We start from the raw sequence: 21,648 nt of genomic DNA on the forward strand, positions 1-21,648 counted from the left end.
AACTTAGCAAAAAACCCAAAACAAAACAAAAACATCTTAACGAGAAGCTAGACTGGTTTAAAAGCACAGTCCGGTTCCGATTTCACATTTCACAACCTACTTGTAAGTATCCAGAAGAGCACCGAGAGGATGAATGGCTAAGAATCCAAATCTAGACAGCTCTATCACTTGGAGAAAATGACAGTTTCCCATGGATTTGTGGGGCTGAGGGGAGGAAAAGCATTTATCCATAAAACCTTTTAAGCCTAGACATTCCGTACTATGAATATGTTGAGATGAACAGAATTCCTGTGGCCGAAAGACCAACATCAGCGACGGAGCATTGAGAGCTGATACAGAGGAGGCACCTTCCCGAGGTCACTCACAGCAGGCACAAGACTGATCTGCCCAGGCGGCACGGGAGACGTGAGGGTGAAGGTCTGCAGGATGGCAGTGAAGAAGAGGAACAGCTCCATGCGGGCCAGCCCCTCGCCCAGGCATACACGCCTCCCTGGGGGAAAAGCAGTAAACCAGGACAACTGATGGATTGGTTGATTGATTGGCTGATGGGCCACTGGCCTTGGCCCATCTGTTTACCATATCTAGGGTACAATGTACAGGAGAGAAGAGGAGACCAACCTGCCAGGGGACTAGGCAATAGAGTGGGGTTTTTTTACTGGAGGGAGAGGGCAGAGTTTTGTGTGTGCAGCTGAGGTAGCAAGGCAGAAGAGGAGAGAGAGCAAGGCTCCATTCCGAAGACTGAATCTAAAGAGGACACTCCTGCATGGAGTTCTGGCTGCTGAGAAGGTCCAGAAGATCTGCGTAAAGAGACCAACTAGAACAGACTAAACCCTGAGTGGGGAAAACCTGAGATCCTTCCTGAGGGAAGCTCCACTGTAGACAGCAGAGTGGAGGGTATTCCTAGACCCAGTTAGCAAAGAGAGGCCTGGGAGAAACACCTACAGGGGGAGACTAGATGTGGCTAGTAGGGTTGCCAGGTCCTTCTTCTCCATCAGCGGGAGGTTTTTGGGGCAGAGCCTGAGTAGGGCGGGGTTTGGAGAGGGGAGAGACTTCAATGCCATAGAGTCTAATTGCCAAAGCAGCCATTTTCTCCAGGTGAACTGATCTCCATCTGCTGGAGATCAGTTGTAATAGCAGGAGATCTCCAGCTAGTACCTGGAAGCTGGCAACTAGGGCTGTTGATTCGGTTCGGCCCGAACTGAAAATCAGCCGAATTTCCCCTGATTCGGTGGTTTTTAGTTCGGGAGGAACCGAACTCAAAACTGGCGGGCAACCGGGGGGGCCGAATTCATCGAGTTCGGGAGTTCGTGAATAAATTCGGCAAATTCGGGGCCGTCAGTAAGCAGCATAACCGTCAGTAAGCAGCATTCTCCTCCCCCGGCCAATCGGTAGCCAAGCTGGGTCTTCTTCTGGCCAATCAGTCAGGATTGAGTACTGGAGGAATCAGCTGATGTGCGGCCCGGCCAGGGAGAGAGAGAGAGAGCGAAATCCTCGTGTGTGTGTGGGGGGGTGCTTGTGCACATTCACTCCTTTCTGTGGCTGTAGGGGGCGTATTTTTTTGGGTACAGACACAAAACTTTCAGTGGAGCTTCAGATGAAGCTTCTTAAGATACCCCCCAAGTTTTGTAAACATTGGGTCAGGGGGTCCCGAGATATGGGCTCTCCCCTTTTTCTTTCCATGGCTGCAGGGGCACATTTTTGGGGGTACAGACCCCAAACTTTCAGTGGAGCTTCAGATGAAGCTTCTTAAGATACCCCCCAAGTTTTGTAAACATTGGGTCAGGGGATCTCGAGATATGGGCTCTCCCCCTTTTCCCTCCCCCCTTTTTCCATTTATGTGGCTGCAGGGGGTGCTTTTTTGGGGATATAGCCCCCAAACTTTCAGCATAGCTTCAGACAATTATTCTTAAGATACTAGCCAAGTTTTGTAAAGATGGGTTCAGTGGAAGCAGAAATATCGCCTCCCCTCCTTTTCTCTTTCCATGACTGCAGGGGGCACATTTTTGGGGGTGCAGATCCCAAACTTTGAGCGGAGTTTCAGACCAGTGTTCTTAAGATACCCCCCAAGTTTTGTTAACATTGGGTCAGGGGGTCCCGAGATATGGGCTTTCCCCTTTCCCCTTTCCCCTTTTCCCTATTGGGATGAATGGATCAGCCGATCCTGTGCATCTTCTCCAGAGCAAAACGTCCCGTACCTAATTGGAATCATCTTGGATTACAAGTCCTCCCCAGCCCCTCTTGATGGAACAGAAGACAGCCACAGTAAGACACCTTTGGGGGCTTTAATCTATAATTTTTCTCCTGTGTATGTGTGTGTGTGTGGGGAAAACAGAGTCTGTGTGTGTGTGGGGAGGGAGCAGTTTCTGTGGGTGGGGGGGAAGCCAAAGGGGGCTTTCGTCGGTTCTGCCTGGGGTGTGTGTTCCCCCTCGAGTCTCTCGCTCCCTGGTTTGAGGGGGGAGGTTTCAGTTGTGTGTTGCAAAGGTGTTGTTTTACAAGGTTGTGTTGTTTTGCAGTTGTTTTGCAGTTGTTTTGCAAATTTCTCAGCTGTTGTCGGGGCTGGGAGCTTTGTGCGTGGGCGGCAAGCTCTGCTGAGAGATGCACATTAAGGGTGGGGGGGACCCCTTTCAGGGCCCATATCTCAGCCCCCCCTGACCCAATCTTTACAAAACTTGGGGAGTCTTTCAATAAACGTCCTTTGAAGCTCTGCCGAAAGTTTGGGACCTCTAACCCCAAAAATGCCCCCCCCCAGAGCCGCGGAAAGGCGTGATTGTGTTTTTAATGGCTTTATTCGGCCGAATTTTTTTTCGAACTTTGAATTCCCGCCGAATTGAACGGATCCGAAGTGGGGGAGTTCGGACTTCGGCATATCCCGAATCTAAACGGGCTGAATTCGGCCGAATCCGAAATATACCGAATTTTTTTTAATTCAACAGCCCTATTGGCAACCCTATGTTTTAGTGCTTTTACCAACCATTTGATTCCCACGACACAGCTACAAAACAGCCCATTGTAAAATTAGCTTCTCTGCCTTTCTCCCACTTTATCCATAACAGATTTGGCCTTGGTTATGACGATGCCTGAAGCCCCAGGACACAGAGGTGATGCATCTGAAAAGGAGATATGAGAGCCCGCCCCCTTCTGTTGGCCTGCCTTCTCGGAAACAGACACGCCCTCCCTACCTGCTGAGAAAGGCATGAAAGCGTCCACCTTCTGAAAGCAGCCTCTGGCATCCAAGAATCTCCTGGGGTCAAACTCATGGGGGTTGGAGTGCTGCTCTGGGTCAAAGTGCACAGTGGTGAGCAGCGGGTAGACATCAGTTCCCTGGAGAAGTCATAGAATCATAGAGTTGGAAGGGACCAGCAGGGTCGTCTTGTCCAACCCCCTGCACAATGCAGGAAATTTACAACTACCTCCCCTGCCACACCCCCAGTGATCCCTACTCCATGCCCAGAAGATGGCCAAGGTGCCCTCCCTCTCATGATCTGCCTAAGGCCATAGAATCAGCATTGCTGAGAGATGGCCATCTAGCCTCTGCTTAAAAACCTCCAGGGAAGGAGAGCTCCCCACCTCCCAAGGAAATCTGTTGCACTGTGGAACGGCTCTAACTGTTAGAAAGTTTTTCCTAATGTTTATATGGAAACTCTTCTGATTTAATTTCAACCCGTTGGTTCTGGTCTGACCTTCTGGAGCAACAGAAAACAACTCGGCACCCTCCTCTATATGACAGCCCTTCAAGTCCTTGAAGATGGTTATCATATCACCTCTCAGTCTTCTCCTCTCCAGGCTAAACATGCCCAGGAGTTTGCAGTGGGAGGGGACAGAGAGAAGCACAGAGGCGGCAGAAAGATCTGGTGCCTGCATTAGACCCTGAAGGTGGAAAGTGGTGAAGCGGTCACTTATGAATGGAGCATCTCTGTGGATTGGACTTCTTAGGAGCAAGCATTATCTGGGAGTTTCGATGGATAACGTGCTTTGGTGGAGGTGGAAAGTGCCATCAAGTTGCAGCTGACTTATGGCGACCCTGTAGGGTTTTCAAGGCAAGAGATGCTGAGAAGTGGTTTGCCATTACCTGCCTCTGCGTAATGACCCTGGCATTCCTTGGGGGTCTCCCATCCAAATACGAACCATGGCTGACCCTGCTTTGCTTCTGAAATCTGAGGAGATCAGGATAGACTGGGCCATCCAGGTCAGGGAAACTTAATTCAGGTGCCACAAAACCCCTGATAAAGAACTGTGCCCAGCGAACTAAGGGCTTGCTCACGCTACCCACGAGCTGAGGGGGAATGAACGAATCCAGCATGAATTGCCACCTTCTTCCAAGAGCCATCCAGAGTGTCTTCTGGAGGTTAAGCAGCTGGATTCTGACCGTTGTTCTGGAGGGGGAGCCTCACCTTAGGGATGACGTATCCCCGGAAGTGGGTGTCATGGGTGACTGCATGAGGAAGGCTCATAGGGAGGATATCACTGAACCGCTGGATCTCATGCAGCACTGCCTCCATATAAGGCATTTTGCTCCTGTCCTTGATGGCTGGCATCCGATCTCGCCCGATCACTCGGTCAATTTCCTCGTGAATCTTTTCTGAGGGAACAGATGGCAGAGATTGAAAAGGAAAAGAACGTACTCTAAATTGGGAGGACACAATAAGAGCACACCAAACATTAACACCCTTTCTCCTGGGATTCTTGGACTCAAAACAAAACGCCTTTTATGTTTGGGATCTATATTTTAGCTTTTGAAAAAGAGGGAGACTGTTTTGAAACTCTTTGCTTTAACCCCCTGCCCCATCAGCATGTGAACACACACACCATCCAAATATTTATGCCAGAATTTTATTCTAAGGTTATGTGATTTTTTTTCCATTTCTCAAAACCAACTAATTCTCACTGACAGACATAAGGAACTTTTATACTCCGTGAGGAAAAAGCCACCAGGGGACACCTCCTGAACTCAACGTATGGAAGTGTGGTGCCTCTGCTGTCCACACTGGAATCTCCTGCACAGACCACCCAGTGTGGGCAGGATGGGAGAGTTCTCTCCACCCCTGATTAAAGTTTGGGTTGCAATGTGCCATCAACTGAATCTATAAACCATGGGAACTCAAAAGCCTGTGGAATAGGACTACCATTTCTGATGAGGGGCAAACATCCCAAATTGCATTATACCGAGTGACACCACTAGTCCATCTCAGAGAAAGGTCATTCCTAACACTTGGTACCAGGTATCTTTTATCAGGAGAACCTGGGACTGAGTCTAGGCTGCTCTGCATTCAAAGAAGGTGCTCTGCCCACTGAGCCAGAGCTGTTCCCCAGAGTACTCCCCCCCCTTACCTTGTACGTGTGGATATTTCAGCAGGATGAGGAACCCATATCTCAGGGTGGTGCTGATTGTCTCTGTACCAGCAAAGAATAAATTGAATGTGGTCATCACCAAATTCTCCAAGCAAAATTCAGACTCTGGGTTCTGTTTTTCCTGTAAAGAGTCACATGAGGTGGGAGGGGCTGTGGTTCAGTTGTAGAGCATCTGCTTGGCGTGCAGAAGGTCCCAGGTTCAATCCCCAGCATCTCCAGTTAAAGGGACCAGGCAGTAAGAGATGTGAAAGTCCTCTGCCTAAGACCCTGGAGAGTCACTATCAGCCTGAGTAGGCAATACTGACCCTGGTGGACCCCAGTGGCCTTATTCAGTAGAAGACAGTTTCATCTGAGTGGACAATGACAGGTGCCAGATACTGTAGGCCTGGTGCACATAAACTTTGGTGGCCACAGAAAGATGACACCTCCTTCTGGCAATGGAGTCTGCTTTGTAGAGGTCCACCACCTGTGTATTCTCCATGGGGACGAGACCATTCAATGTGGAGAACTGTTTGTGTTTTAAGTGCCATCAAGTCTCTTCTGACTCATGGCGAGCCTATGACTTAAAGTCCTCCAAAATGTCCTATCATTAACAGCCTTGCTCAGGTCTTGCAAACTGAGGGCTGTGGCTTCCTTGTTTGAGTTGATCCATCTCATGTTGGGTCTGTCTCTTTTCCTGCTGCCTTCAACTTTTCTTATTATTATCTTTTCCAGTGACTCTTGTCTTCTCATAATGTGCCCAAAGTATGTTAGTCTCAGTTTAGTCATTTTAGCTTCTAGGGACAGTTCAGGCTTGATGCGATCTACAAACCACTTATTTGGGGGGGGGGGGTTTGGCGGTCCATGGTATCTGTAACATTCTCTTCCAACACCACATTCCTGTCAGTTTTCTTCATTGTCCAGCTTTCACACCCATATATAGTAATAGGGAATACTATGACATGAATTAACTTGATCTTGCTTGCCAGTGACACATCCTTCACTTAAGATTTTTTTCTAAATTTTCAGTCTCAATCTCCTTCTGATTTCTTGGTTACGGTCTCCCTTTTGGTTGATGGTGGAGCCAAGGAGTAGGAAGTCTTGAACAAGTTAAAAAAATTTGTCCACCTTAAAGTTAGGTAATTCTCCCGTAGTCATTACTTTTGTCTTCTTGATGTTCTGCTGTAGTCCTGCTTTGGCGCTTTCTCTTGTAACTTTCAGCAGTAGTCGTTTCAAGTCTTCACTATTTTCTGCCAGTAACGTAGTATCATCAGCATATCTCAAATTGATAATGTTCCTCCCCCCAATTTTCAATCCACCTTTGTCTAACTCTAATCCAGTTTTCATATCTACTGCATACAGATCGAAGAGATAGGGAGATGAAATGCATCCTTGTCTAACAACTCAGCCGCTCTGAGCCCGACCTTCGGGTTGGGGAGAGCGGGGTAGAAATGTAGTAAATAATAATAATAACTTTGCCAATTGGAAACCATTCTGTTTCTCCATATTCTGTCCTTACAGTAGCCTCTTGTCTAGGGTACAGGTTGTGCATCAAAGCAATCAGATGCTGCGGAACACCCATTTCCTTTAAAACCATAGCTTTTAATGATCTACATACTCTTTGCTGTAATCTATGAAACACAAGCTGATTTTCTTCTGAAATTCTCTCATATGCTCCAGTAACCAACGTAGATTTGCAATATGGTCTCTAGTGCCTCTTCCTTTTCTGAATCCAGGTTGAATATCTACCATTTCTCATTCCATATATGGTAACAGTCTTTGTTGTAAGATTTTGAGCATCACTTTACGAGCGTGAAAAATTAATGCAATGGTCCGAGAGTTGCAGCAATATTTGATGTCTCCTTTTTTGGAAATTGGTAAATGTTTTGTTAAATTGTCCATTTCCAGTCTGAGGGGCATTGTTTTGTTTTCGGTATTTGTTGGCATATTCTTGTCAAGATTTTGATGGACTCTCTTTCTGTGGTTTGGAATAGCTCTTTTGATATCCCATCTGCTCCTGGTGCTTTGTTTCTCCCAATTGCTCTCAGTACAGCTTTCACTTCACTTTCTAAAACTGTAGGTTTTTCTTCAAAAGATACTTCTTGGAGGGAATCTGTTATCCTTTCATATCTTCTGTATAGTTCTTCAGTTTATTTTCCCCACCTTTTCTTTATTTTGTCCTATTCAGTTAATGTATTTCCCTGTTGATCTTTCAGCATGCCTAACCATGCTTTAAATTTCCCTTTGATTTCTTGGATCTTGTGGAACAGATCTCTTATTCTTCCTTTTTTGTTGTTCTCTTCTATGTCTTTATACTGGTCATTATAATAGCTTTGTCTCTATGTGCGAGTCACTGGAACGCTGCATTTAGACTTTTGATTCTGTGTCACCTTTTACTTTTGCTTCTTGTCTATCTTTAGCAATTTTAAGAGTTTCCTCAGTCATCCATGGACCAATAAGCCTTTTCATTTCTTTTGGCTACAGTAATAATCTTTGTGCATTCTTCCTTGATAATATCTCTAGTTTTAACCCATAGTTCTTCTAGTCTACATTCACTTAAATTTAGTAATGCAAATCTGTTCTTTACACGGTCTTTAAACTCTTCAGGAATGTCGCTTAGATTGTATTTTGGCGCTATGAATGTTCTGGTGTTTTTCTTCAGCTTTATTCTAATTTTCAATATTAACAATTTGTGGTCTGTATTGTACAGTCAGCTCCTGGTCTTGTTTTAGTAGACAGAATAGAGCTTCTCCATCTTCTGCTTCCAATTATGTAATCTATTTGATTTCTATACTGGCCGTCTGGTGATGTCTATGTATACAATCATCTATTTGGCTGCCTGAAACATGTGTTTGCAATGAACAAATTGTTGTCTTCACAGAATTCTATGAGTCGCTCTCCTGCTTCATTTCGTGCTCCTACACTAAATTTGTCAACAATATTTGATTCTGCTTTGTTTTGCATTCCAGTTACCTATAATTACCAGCACATCTTATTTAGGTGTGTTATCGATTTCTTCCTGGACACTTGCATAAAAGCTTTCAGTTGCTTCCTCATCAGCATCTGTAGTTGGGGCATAAACTTGAATTATGGTTATATTGATAGGCTTTCCCTGATGTCTGATTGATATTATTTGGTCAGACTTTGCATTATAGCTCCTGGCTGCCTGAGCAACATCTTGCATCACTATCAAAGCAACTTCGTTTCTTCTGTTTGTGTTATTCCCCAAGTAAAAAAAATTGTAATTTTCTGACTGAAAATATCCTAATCCAGTCCACTTGAGTTCACTCACTCCCAGGATTGAAATGTTTAAATGTTCTGTTTCTCATTTTACAATTTCAAGCTTACCTTGATTCATGCTTCTCACGTTCCACGTTCCTATTGTATATGTCAAACAGTGTTGGACTATCCTTTTGCATCCATTCATGTCAACAACTGAACATCCTTTTAGCTTTAGTCCAGTCACGTCATTAAGAACAGTGCTACTCTTACTTGTCCTATGCTCTTTCCCAGTAGCTGATTGAGTGCCATCCGACCTGGGGGTACCAACACTATATCTTTTTTTCATTTTGGATTGTCTCATCATAGGGTTTTTGAGGTAAGGGTTGATCAGAAGTGGTTTACCATTGCCTTCTTCTGCACAGTACTAACCAGGGTTAGCTGTAGTGGCATTGGAGCTGACTACAAAAGATCCTCTGCCAGTGTCACCTTCCACTACTGCTGCTGCCTTCAACGATTCCTCTGCCCCCCATCACCATTGGGACTGTCTGTTCTCTTCTGCTGATGCTGCCATTGATCCCTGAAGTGGGTGGACGCATCTTCGTCTGGTGTCTCAGCTGTGACCATTCCGCCTTGAGTGACCCTTCTAGGAGTTTAGCCTCTTGACAGAGTCTCCACCCCTTTGGGGATTGCTCCCAGCCTCGCTGACACACACAAACCTCCATATGGAGAACTACTCACTAATAATTGCTTTCTCATACCTTCCTTTCCTATTTCCACATGAGAAATGAAAGACCTACTGGTAATGAACTGGTAATGCCAGGAACAAAGAGGAACCACAATTGACGTATAGAAGAAAGTTGATTAGTTTGAAATATGGTATAGGATGAGTGTTTTATGGATATCATGGACTGCCAAAAAGACAAATAAGTGGGTTCTAGCTAGGAAAAATGCTAGGAAAAGTTGAAGGCAGCAGGTAAAGATGAAAACTCAACATAAAATGGACTGGGTCAATAAAGGAAGCCATGACCTTCAGTTTGCAAGAACTGAGCAAGGCTGTTAATGATAGGATATTTTGGAGGTTGTTAATTCATAGTGTTGCTGTGAGTTGGAAGCAACTTGATGGCACATAACACACTAACACACATAGCTGCTTTCCCAAATAGAGAGAACATGGATACCTAGAGGAGAGCTCTAGAGGGACAAATATGACAGAGGTCCATTCTGCAATTTGCTGTCCTCCTTCATTCATTAGCTTGTTAATGAATTACCTGTTCCATCTTAGCTAAAAAGCAGTCGATGTAATTCTTGGGCATGCAGAGATCCAACGAGGCCTTCTGCATCTCGATTCTTTCCAGAATGAAGCTGATAATCCCCTGGGAGCATTTGCTGCCTCTGTGGTGAGGTCCAGGGATTTTGTCCATGATCTCTGGGAACATGTTGTACAGCTGTATGTAGGAGGAGATGGAAGGATTGTGTTGGTACATTGGGGTTTCTTCGCTGAGTGATCCCTTTAAGTTCTGACTCCAAAAAGGTGCTGGGACTCATCTTGGCCTGAAAGGCAACTTCTGCATATGCTTCCTGGCACAATCGTCTCCACTATTCCTTCATAGGCCTTTTATGCACAGGTTGTTTCCATCGCCATCAAGCCCCAAGTACTTCAGGGCTTTGTTTTCATTATGTATGTATTTTCCAACCTTTAGAAGTTCCCTTGCTCTCCCCTCATGTTTTCCCCACATTTTGTGGATGCTATTTTACCCCGAGTTTACCGTCTGCCTCCCCAAATCAAAAGCTGGTCCTGTGCATACTTATCAATTTGGGGTTTTCTCCCCATGCCCATTCTCTTTTCTCCCTCCCACTTGTCTTTCCCCTCATCCAATCCTCCCCTCAAAGCTAGAATACTATGAGGCTGCTTATTTGGTCTTATTTGAAACTTCACAGTGAGTGTGGTCAGTGTCAGACCTCAGCCTCATTGAACAGGGTTTTTTTGTTTGCAGCTAGCCAGAATGCTTGTGAGAAGTACTGAAGCTCCACATTTTCCCTGGTGATGCATAAATTTAACCCTAAGTACTCTGGGAATTTCTTCAGAGAAAAAAAGGCCCTGGGCATAATGATTTGTGAATTTGAGTTCAGAGAATTCGAGAGAGCAGCATATCCAGCAGAAACTACCCATGCATAAAAAGCCATATAGTCCTGAACTCTCTGCTGAGCTCAAAACAGTTGCTGGAGAGATTGGGCCTTGCAAACCCACCAAACCGAGAAATCCTGGCCTATTCACAGTTCCTGAGCCAGACATGCAGATTCAGCCAGTTTGGGGACAGTGAAGTTAGCTGGTAGTTCTTGGCCAAATGCAGCCTTCCGATCCTCAGAACTTTCTTTTCCACCCGTCTGTATCATCCTGAGCTGCTTTGCTTGGAAGGAGACCACAGATAAGAGCTCACAAACCACATGAGCGAGAAGCCCCTCTTCTTTCTCCCTACCTGCCCACATCATCCTGAGATATTGACCTGGAGGCCAGCATCAAGGATGTAGGAGAGGAAGAGAGCTCTGACTAGTGATGAGTGTGGCGTTCCTATTGCAATAGCTAAATGGGAATTAGCCAAGCATTTCTGTTGGCAACTCTGGCATGGTTTAGTAGCAGGGAAATGTGGGGTTTGATTATGGGGGCTGTCCCACCGGCCTCACCTGAGCCATGGGTGAGCTAGCAACACGGAACCTCTCTGTTATCAGCCTGTTCAATATGAGGAATTTCTCATCGTCGTATTCGAAGCGATTCCCAAAAACAACAGAGCAGATGACGTTGGATACGGCACGACTGATAATGAAGACTGGGTCGAAGGGCACCTCTAAGGGGGTCAGAAAGAAGCCATGTCAATAAAAGGAAAGACATGTCCGCTCTATAAACTGCTACCACTCTATCCGGCCCTAAGTGTCATGGCTTCGCCCTGAAAAATCCTGGAATTGAAGTGCCTATAAACTTCATTTATGGGAAAACATATATTCTTTCATATGTATAAATATTCATAGGTTCATGAGGTGCTATGCTCAAGAACAGAGTATAGCATCAGGCAGGTATATTCTGCCCACACATGGAAACTTTGGGAACGTTGGTATCCATAACTATAAGAGGCTAACAGAACACATTGCCTGGTACAGGCTTTCCCCTGTAGAGAAAAACAGTGTCTTACCTTCACTGTTAGGAATGTGAATCACAAGACCAAGTGCTTGCTTAGAGACAGCTTCTACCAATCTCTATATACTATGTTAATTAAAGTAAGGTAGACAGCCAATGTCTAGTGAGTCAACGTAATTGGAACATCCCTAACCAGAAGTTATAATTGGGGTTGCAATCCTTTGTTTGGGTGTGAAAACTGTCCTGCGCATTAGGGCAGTTTCAGCCGGTATGTATATTGGGCTCAATAAACAACTGCTTTGAACTATCAACCTCCCACTGTGTTATATTGATTCGAAATTAATATTATAACACAGGCATTTCAGAATTTGTAGTTTTGCCTCAGAGTTGAGCATTCTCTGCTAGAGATCTCACAAGCTCCTCTCCCAAAAGCACATTCCCCTTTGGACACAGAATGAATACTTAAACAGTTTATGTCTGTGGAGTAGATCCTAAGAACACTTTCCTGGGAGTAGGCCCCCGCTGCCCAGTTTAGGATTGCCTCCTAAGTCTTCCCCAGAGAGCAAGAAAAAAATGGAATACCATTTACCTTCAGTTTTACGAAGCTCCTCCACTAGGAACTGGGCCTCTGCCTGGATTTGCTCCTCAATAGATCGTTTTCCCATCCCGAAATTCCTCAGTGTGTGCAGAGAGAAGCGACGAAGGTGTTTCCACCGCTCCCCATTGGAAAATACAACTCCTGGCAAGGAGAACCCATATCAACTTCAGTCATAGAAACTCAAGGGAGATGACTCCCGAAGACATCATAGTTGTTGAATATCGCAGATGGCGTCCCTATCCTTACCCCCATGTTTATTTATTTTTCCTTTAATTATTAGCTGGTTTTGGTTGCTGTTTCCCTCACCTTTTTCTCTGCCCTTTCCTGTTTAATTATCCCTTACTGTTGATTATTGTTCGGGCACCTTTCTGAAATTTAGCATATATAAGGTTTTAAATTTTATAATGTGTATTTATATTGAATTGTTGTTGTTGTTTTCTGTTGGCAGCTGCCCTGAGCCTGACTGTAGTCAGGAAAAGGGTGGGAGATAAATCTAATAAAATAAATAAAATAAATTGTAAACTCAACAGCGTCAACTCATGAGTTTCCAGAAGACTTTGAGAAAAACCTAGAAGGTATCCAGCAGATGGGACAGCTTTCCTCCTTCCAGTTTACAGGGGATATTTCTTCTGACCTTTATATCGTAATCACAAAGTCCACATAGATAAACAATATCCTTTAAACTTTGGCATTTGTATGGCGAAACACTCTCCACTCATGAATTCAGCCCAATGTTTCAGATACGGAGACTGCCCTCTGCCCCTGCACAGGAGCCCTGCTGCAGAAGGAAGGGGGGCTGGACATAGTAGTCGTTAAGCTCCCAGCACAGAGCATGCCAGCACTGACTTGTGCTTGTGCACATCACTCTCTGCTAGTAAGTCACAGCTCCAGCCAGAAAGCTGACTAACATGATAAAAGGAAAATTCTTCCTTTGGGACAGGAAGGCCATCCAAAAGTGGGGGTGGGGGTGGAAGAAAGGTTATAAAAACTCCAGACACATGGGAGAAAGGTCTCTGTAAGCACTTGTCCCTATAGTAATCCCATAGACAACATCCACAGACGAGTAGTCCAAAAGAGAGTTGATTTATTAGAAAACGTATAGGTTTACAGAGCTAACAGGTAAATAGGCATGAATGGGAACTAGAAGCACAGCATAGGGCCTAAATAGAATAGTACTGGTCATATCGAGATAACACTGGCAGCCATGGTAACCCCCCTCCTAAAGAGAACAGTTCCCATGGGAGATAGCACTGGAATAGGAATTCAACAGTTGGCCTTGGCAGCTATAAGGCTTGCACCTGGGAACAGCGAAACAAAACATTCACAGTCTGGCAGGCTGCAGAGTGCAGAGAGCAGAGAGCCTGACAGTCTCTCTCATTTTGGATGTGTACAAGCCATGATGGGCAGTCCTTTCCCCAAGGAACTCCGACTTGCCCATGAGCCAGGAGACAATGGAGAGGAGTCCCAGCCTGGAGATAAAAGGCCATGATGAACTAACTTACTGTAAAGCCCATCATCCTAATTCAAACATCAATCAGGAAGTACCCAGAGAAGCAAGAGATGATGCTTGTTTTTATCTTTTCTTCGTCCCCTTACTCAGCCTGAAAGCTGGAATAGAACATGTTATTATTTTATTCATTTATTAAACTTTCTTATATTTTGAACCCTCTAAGTCTGATCTCTGCAGACTCAGCACACCTATTCATTCTTGCTATCAGAAGTGTGGTCCTGGGGAGGGGCAGCAGACAACCTCTCTGTCCCTGGAATGCAAGAGATGTAAAAGGCAAAGTTGTGCTCTTGCAACTACAAGGTGGGGGGCCTTTAAACAGCCATGGGGGTGCAGAGTGTGTGAGGTATATAATTTTGTCCAGCAGGAGATACTCCTAAGAGTCGTTAGTTGGCAGTCAGTGTTTACTCATTAATTGGCACCCTTGGGGAACAGGGGGAGGGTTAAATGGGGCAGCCAGTCAAAAGGAGCAAGGAAGGGCTTTCAAGTCCATTCCTCTGCATCATGCAAGGACAATTTCCCCGAGACTTTAAAAATTGCAGCCTTGAACACACAGTTGATTGCACGTTTGTTTGTTTTTTTGGTCTCCAGTTCTCCTAAATAATTACTGCAGCCTGCATAGTGGTAGCCATGTTAGTTTGTCTTATTGGGGAGAAGCTGTGGCTCAGTGGTAGAGCAGATCTGCTTGGCATGCAGGAAGTCTCAGGTTCAATCCCTGGCATCTCCAGTTGAAAGGATCAGGCAGTGATTGATGGGAAAGACCTCTCCCTCAGACCCCAGAGTACAAGACTCACTGGAGAGAGCCCACAGCAGGCGCTCTAGGGTTGCCAACCTCCACATACTAGCTGGAGATCTCCTGCTATTACAACTGATCTCCAGCCAATACAGATCAGTTCCCCTGGCGAAAATGGCTGCTTTGGCGATTGGACTCTATGGCATTGAAGTCCCTCCCCTCCCCAAACCCCACCTTCCTCAGGCTCCACCCCAAAAACCTCCCTCTGGTGGTGAAGAGGGACCTGGCAAACCTAGGGCACTCTGACTTGGCAGAAGGCATCAGGAGGTTTCCTGATTGATCCAGCTCTGAAACTATATCAAAGTAAGGCGGTTCCCCCAACTCTTATATGGTGCAGAGGTTCGGGGTTGGAAAGATCATCTGGTCATAAAACTGAAATCTATCCAAAATGTTTTTTAAAGAGAATTCTAGCTCTACCCAGAGGCACCCCTGCAGCCGTGATGCGAAGAGAACCCGGTTTGCCCTCAATCAAGGCCCATGTCCTTGTAGCCTTGTTAAGATTTTGGAGAAAGCACCACAATCTACACTGCAGGCAATGTCTTAATATGATGATGCAAAATGATGCTGCCCAGTTAGCCTGCTGTAACAACATCTTGCATTGCTACTCCATATTGGATGACACCCAGGTGTCCCCATGGCAGGTCCCAACATTTGCGATCGGGTGTTTAAGTGTGACACTGCATCAGACAGGCAATTAATCTCCCAGTCCAAATTCTCCCCATGGTTTAAACTCTTTAAAAGGGATAATGCCAGAGTCTCATATCTGGTCAGTATCCCCTTCCACAATGTCAGAATAGCTTTCACCTCAATCCAGTTTCAAACCATGCCAACGGCTTTGCTGGCTGGACATTAATCCCAATCACCGTGGGCCTCTCGTCTAACCATTTGGGAAGCTCTAGCACTACATTTTATTCTGTCCTCTATACAGAGCCCAGAACTAAATTTCTTACAGCACTCTTAAATTACTTAAATCTCTTTTCAGAGAAGCTGCTATTGCTCCTCTCAGATGTTGATCCATCTGTTTCCTATAGAAGTATTTAATGAGGGCATTTAATGTATTTAATGACTAGCATTCTTTGCCAGACTGCTTCAGTGTTATCATTTATGACTTGGTTTTATATGACAGATTGTAATGGCCTTTTGCTGCAAACAATATGAACACATGAAGCTGCCTTATAGTGAATCAGACCCTTGGTCCATCAAAGTCAATATTGTCTACTCAGACCAGCAGTAGCTCTCCAGGGTTTCAAGTAGAGGTCTTTCACATCGCCTACTTGCCTGGTCCCTTTAACTGGAGATGCCAGGGATTGAACCTGGGACCTTCTGTATGACAAGCAGATGCTCTACTGTTACAGGCTTTGACATATTAGAGCACATGAACTATGGAATTAGTGTTGTACATATGCAGAAATATTCAATGTAAAACCAAACTACACATATGAACTACAAACTATACAGCAGAGGCTTAAATTTCCTTTTAAAAGGAAACAGAGCCTGGATATCCTTTGACAGAGGCTTATGTTTCTGAATTACTCTGTCAAAGATTTCAGTGTCAGTGCAGATTTGCTAGCAGCATTTTCTGCCTTTTTCTATGACCTTTCTCAGCTTTCTCAATGGCTAGAGAGCAAAGCCTTTGCAACACTTCCTGCATTCTTTAAGCTACAGAACAGAGTGTTTGCTTCCTGCCTTTCCAATGACTTCAAGTACTGAAATGCTCTCCATTCCAAGGGTATTCTATACTGACTAAGATATAATGATGTAATGTAAACAATATATTGTATTTTATGATTTAAACATGCAGGCATGACGCTAGAAATTAATGAATAGTTTCAATCTCAACGTATTTTTCTGGAGATGAGAATGATGATAAAATTGATTATATAAAGTATAACAAAACTCAACACTGACCATTTAAGAAATAGTATGCTTAGCCTGGTGGAAGTCCTTATTTGGTAGTCTAAAGGGAAGCCACTGAGCATGTGCAGTACAACTGTCTCCTGCTCGAGCTCTAGTTTCAAGCTCATTGAAGGTGACTGAAACAGTATAAATGTAAGCAGGGAGAGGTCTAGAACTTCAGACCTCTAAGGGAGGCTCAGAAGATGGTATTGGTATGTATGGCTTTACAAATATATAATTCTAGAATGTGAATTAGACACTTTGAACTAAATCAGACTTCTTTAACTGTTATATTTTAAGTGTTGGGTTTTAAAACTGAATAGTATGTAGAACTTTCTTGCTTTACTGTATACATTGTTACTGAATTTTAAGACTTTGTAAAACTTGCATATACACACATATATATATATATATACACAATTACATTGGAGCACATCAATAAAAAGACTTACTTTTTAAGTGAGTAAAGTAGTTGAGTCCTGCTTAGTAAGTGACTAACTGAATAAGATAACATACCACTTCTCAGGAAGGGGTCAATTCTAAGAGCATAGTCACTCGAAAGGCACTGACCCGCTTCGCTGCCACTGAGCCACAGCCCCTACCCAATAAACGTTATCGTATTGTATCTAAGGAAACCTTCAAAACAGGCAGCAAGCCTAGCATAGAAGGCAGGCAGGCCTTGGGGCAGTCAACCCCCTTCCTTCTGAAGGGCTTCGCTACACCTTCCCCATCTTCCTAGAAAGATCTCTGGGGCCCAGCCCCACAGATTCCCTCACCGTGCTCCTTGAAATCCTTGGAGAAGGCTGGGAGCTGCCCACGCCCACTGAACTCCTCGGCCCGCTCCACCAGGGCCTCCTTCACCACCTTGTAGCTGCACAGGACCACAACTCGCCGGAATCCCAGATGCACAGTGAACACCGGCCCATACTCCTCGCTCATCTGCCCAGAGAAAAGCATCAGTCCCTCTGGTGTCCCGAAAGGTACCAGGTGTCTCAAAGGGAAAGAGGAAACCACCAGCCAAACCTCTCTGCTCAAATTCTACTTTAAAAGCTGAACCCCTCTATTTGGAATGGGTTTTTGAATTCCAGACATGAATGCCAGTGTGCTTACAGGGCTGTTTACGTTTACAGAAGGAGGCAAACAGATTTCTATTCTTTAAAGTGCCCCTCAAAATCAAAACTGCAAACTTGAAAACTGAAACATTCACATATGGATTTGAAAATTTCCCTCCCAAATTTGTTTACAATTTTGTTCCAGCATTCAAGACTGATACCTCAGCTGGCACCAGGTGAAGAAACTGACGTTCCTGTGGACAGAACGTTGGCCCAGCAGAAAGAATTTTAAGAGGTGTCCTTGAGGGCCCAAGGCAAGGGAATGTTGGTTGTGGCATCTACCCTGTTTGCATACGATGCAGGGCACAGAGAGGGGTCTCATGATTGCCTCCCTCCCCCCGGCCTCTGCTCCCCTCAGTTCCTGCTACTTTCTGGGGTCATCCCAGGTGCCTTTTCCCACCATGGCTGAGGCAGGAGACCTTGGCCAGGCTAGGAGTAGGGTTGCCAGGTCCCTTTTTGCCACTGGCGGGAGGTTTTTGGGGCAGAGCCTGAGGAGGGTGGGGTTTGGGGAGGGACTTCAATGCCATGGAGTTCAATTGCCAAAGCAGCCATTTTCTCCAGGAGAACTGATCTCTATCGGCTGGAGATCAGTGGTAATAGCACGAGGTCTCCAGCTACTACCTGGAGGTTGGCAACCCTAGCTAGGAGGAAAGTGCCAGAAACCAAAGTGTGGGGCATTATGGTGGGAGAGGGATTCTCCCCTCCCCCCCTGATCTTCATGCCTCTTACGATGCTAAATTCAATACCGCCCCGCTTTACAAATCAACAGGCAAACACAGGAGCAACAGGCACAGCTGCATCCCTCGCATCTGGTTCCACTCTGGAAGACAAAACACAGCTAGGGTTGCCAACCTCCAGGTGGGAAAATTCCTATTCAGGAAAATTAATTATCAGCGCACAGCCACTAATGACACTATTTACATTATAGTTACTACTTCAAATTTATATTGCATTTATAACGTATCAACATAAATCAATTAACACTACAAGCACATCGGAACTCTTACACTCAAGAACTGCCGTGCATCAAAGTCCGTGTAGCAGACGTTTAGATAGTAAAATAAATATCCATTCAGACCTTGAAATTCTTCTGTAACTTGTTAATACACCAGGAAAATTAGCAATGACTTATCCTGCAGTATAAATCTTCTGTGCCGAAGATAGATGTTTCCGTGATCAGCTGGTGATCACTGGCCAATCCTGTGCTAATGCTCGAGTTCCTTGCTGTTGTGTTCAGCTAGCATACACACGCTGCTGGCTGAAACTATGCACTCAGTACACACAGAACGCTGCTGGAAAAAGCTATGCGTTTAACCACATAGATAGTTTTCAGTTGCTATTTTTTAGCTGGTAAGTATTCTTAATATACTTATATTTACTTCCACTTTTATAAGTGTTAACATCATTACATTTACTTATTTATACAGGCAGTGACAACATGATCTCTACGTAAATGGTAAGTTAATTTGGAACAAAAAAAACTTTCATTTCCAAAATTTTGATTTGCACAATAACATTATGTACAACATCAAGCAGTTCCAACATTGATCATAAGTAACAGGTCAAGTCTAACTCAGAATTCAATCCATGGGGATGTACAGATTTAAATAGGTGGATAAATTGTGCCTCCTGCTGGCAAAGTACCCTCTCTGCATCAGTATATGGGCTTTTATGCAATTGCCAAATGTCAAAAAATTGGAGATCTGTGTCTCTATGTCCTTTTTCTAAAAAATGTGAGACCATGGGAGAGTCTTGGACTCGATTACGAATCCTCGAACAATGCTCACCGATTCTGTACTTCAATGATCTTAAGGTTTTACCCACATAAATCAAATTTTACACACATTTAACAATGTAAATCACTCCCTTGGAGTTACAATTTGTGAATGACTTAAGGACAAAAACACATTCCCTCCTCCAGGGAGACCTATTGTCTCTGGCTCAAACTCAGTACTTGAGCCTTTAGCGAAATCTCTGGAAAATATACTACATCCCTTTTCAGTTAAAACTGATTCGTACATACTAGATACAAAACACTTCATACAGAGGGTGGAAGGCATTCAGGTCCCTGAAGGTTTTATTTTGGCATCCATAGACGTGAATGTGCATCAGCATTCCGTTAGAAGAGGCGCAGCATATTATTATATAAAAGTGGAAGTAAATATAAGTATATTAAGAATACTTACCAGCTAAAAAATAGCAATTGAAAACTATCTATGTGGTTAAACGCATAGCTTTTTCCAGCAGCGTTCTGTGTGTACTGAGTGCATAGTTTCAGCCAGCAGCGTGTGTATGCTAGCTGAACACAACAGCAAGGAACTCGAGCATTAGCACAGGATTGGCCAGCGATCACCAGCTGACCACGGAAACATCTTCTATCTTCGGCACAGAAGATTTATACTGCAGGATAGGTCATTGCTAATTTTCCTGGTGTATTAATAAGTTACAGAAGAATTTCAAGGTCTGGATGGATATTTATTTTACCATCTAAACGTCTGCTACATGGACTTTGATGCACGGCAGTTCTTGAGTGTAAGAGTTCCGTTGTGCTTGTAGTGTTAATTGATTTACTGTAACTGCTTGACTTATGTTGATACGTTATAAATGCAATATAAATTTGAAGTAGTAACTCTAATGTAAATAGTAGTGGCTGTGCGCTGATCATTAATTTTCCTGAATAGGAATTTTCCTTAACCTCCAGGTGGGGCATGGAGAGTTCCAGGAATTACAACCAATCTCCAAACTACAGAGATCAGATTCCCTGGAGAAAATGGCTGCTTTGTCAGCTCAACTCGATGGCATTGTACCTTACTCAGGCATTCCTTGCATTACCTTGGCTCTAACCGCCCCCAATCTCCAGGAATTTCCCAACCTCGAGTTGGCAACCCTACTTTTGTCCCAGGAGCCCTGGCATCACACGACCTTGCTTGCAGACTAAACTTTTTGTATGCCCAAAGGATGCAAAGGAACGGGGCTGGGACTCACCTTCATTAGGGACTTGATCACATTCTTGCGGTCCAGTTGGAAGAAGTTCCCCAGCAGGGGGAGTGGGGTGGGCCCAGGGGGGAGGAGGCCTTTGCTTGCGGCACTCTTCCACCTCAAGATGAGAAGGATGCAGCAGACCACAAGGAGCAGCAACAAGCCCGAGAGCATCTCCATTTAGGATGCAGGAAGCTTCCCCAAGACATGCATAGGCTATCTAGAAGGGGCCGAAGGAAACAGTTGTCTTTATAAGGCACGCGTCGTGTCTTGCTTCCTTTCGGCATACTTTACCAAAGAGGGCAAGTTATCTGGTAACCTGCCTTTGGGCTTGGTTCCCAAACATTTCCCAAGCTCTGCCAAAGACGTGCTTTCAGGGGGAAAGGTGATTCTTTTCTTGGTCTAAGGATCTGGGCTTACACTGTAACCATGCACAGGCCGTCCCCTCCACTGTTAATGCTAACCTGAATACTGGCAATTCTGCCAGGAAGAAAGAACAGATTAGAAAGCCCCACGAAGAGACCAGGTGCCAAGCGGGTTAGGGATGGAGGTGATTGTATGTACGTGCCTTTGAGGGTAATAGAATTCACACCCGTTTTTAACCACACAAATATGTGCTAAGATGGTCTGATTGTCAGAATCACTGTCTTCCCAAAACATTTGTATGCAGGCCTGATTCCTGAAAGTGAATCCAGCCATTTTGGAAGTAGAATCAAAACATGAGAGTAGTTAAGGGTAAAAGTTTCAAATGATCCTAAATGTTCATTATTAGGTATGGTTCCTAGACATTGGAAACCAGATGGAAGGATACTAGTGAGGAACTAACTTGTGGCTGCTAGAGTTGGAAAAAAGATAAGCTCCCCAACTCAATTGTCTGGATCCATAAAGCTTGGTTCTCCCTCTTAATGAAGAAGACAACTGCAGTATAATAGTGAGGGGTGGGCAGAGGAATATACAAAATTAATTCATTAAAATTTGGCAGTCATTTGTTATTGATTGGGACATAATTAAGTCAGAAAAAAACATGAGGGAAGAAATCCTGATATGTATTTTGTATTAAAGAAAAAAGTGTAGATGAAAGAA

The 21,648-nt window shown here is 44.5% G+C and overlaps 1 protein-coding gene across 1 annotated transcript; it reads right to left on the minus strand.

The window, feature by feature from the left end:
* Window positions 1–308: 308 nt before the first annotated feature.
* Window positions 309–20,745, minus strand: LOC130474276 (cytochrome P450 2F3-like). Its single transcript, XM_056845822.1, has 9 exons — window positions 20,572–20,745; window positions 17,251–17,413; window positions 12,270–12,419; window positions 11,233–11,393; window positions 9,819–9,995; window positions 5,329–5,470; window positions 4,392–4,579; window positions 3,180–3,321; window positions 309–490 (listed from the first exon to the last, which is right to left on the minus strand). Exons 1-9 carry the CDS (start codon window positions 20,743–20,745, stop codon window positions 309–311), a joined length of 1,479 nt encoding a protein of 492 aa, XP_056701800.1.
* Window positions 20,746–21,648: the final 903 nt, after the last annotated feature.

This window comes from Euleptes europaea, chromosome 3 (assembly GCF_029931775.1).
Source record: "Euleptes europaea isolate rEulEur1 chromosome 3, rEulEur1.hap1, whole genome shotgun sequence".
Lineage (NCBI taxonomy): Eukaryota > Metazoa > Chordata > Lepidosauria > Squamata > Sphaerodactylidae > Euleptes > Euleptes europaea.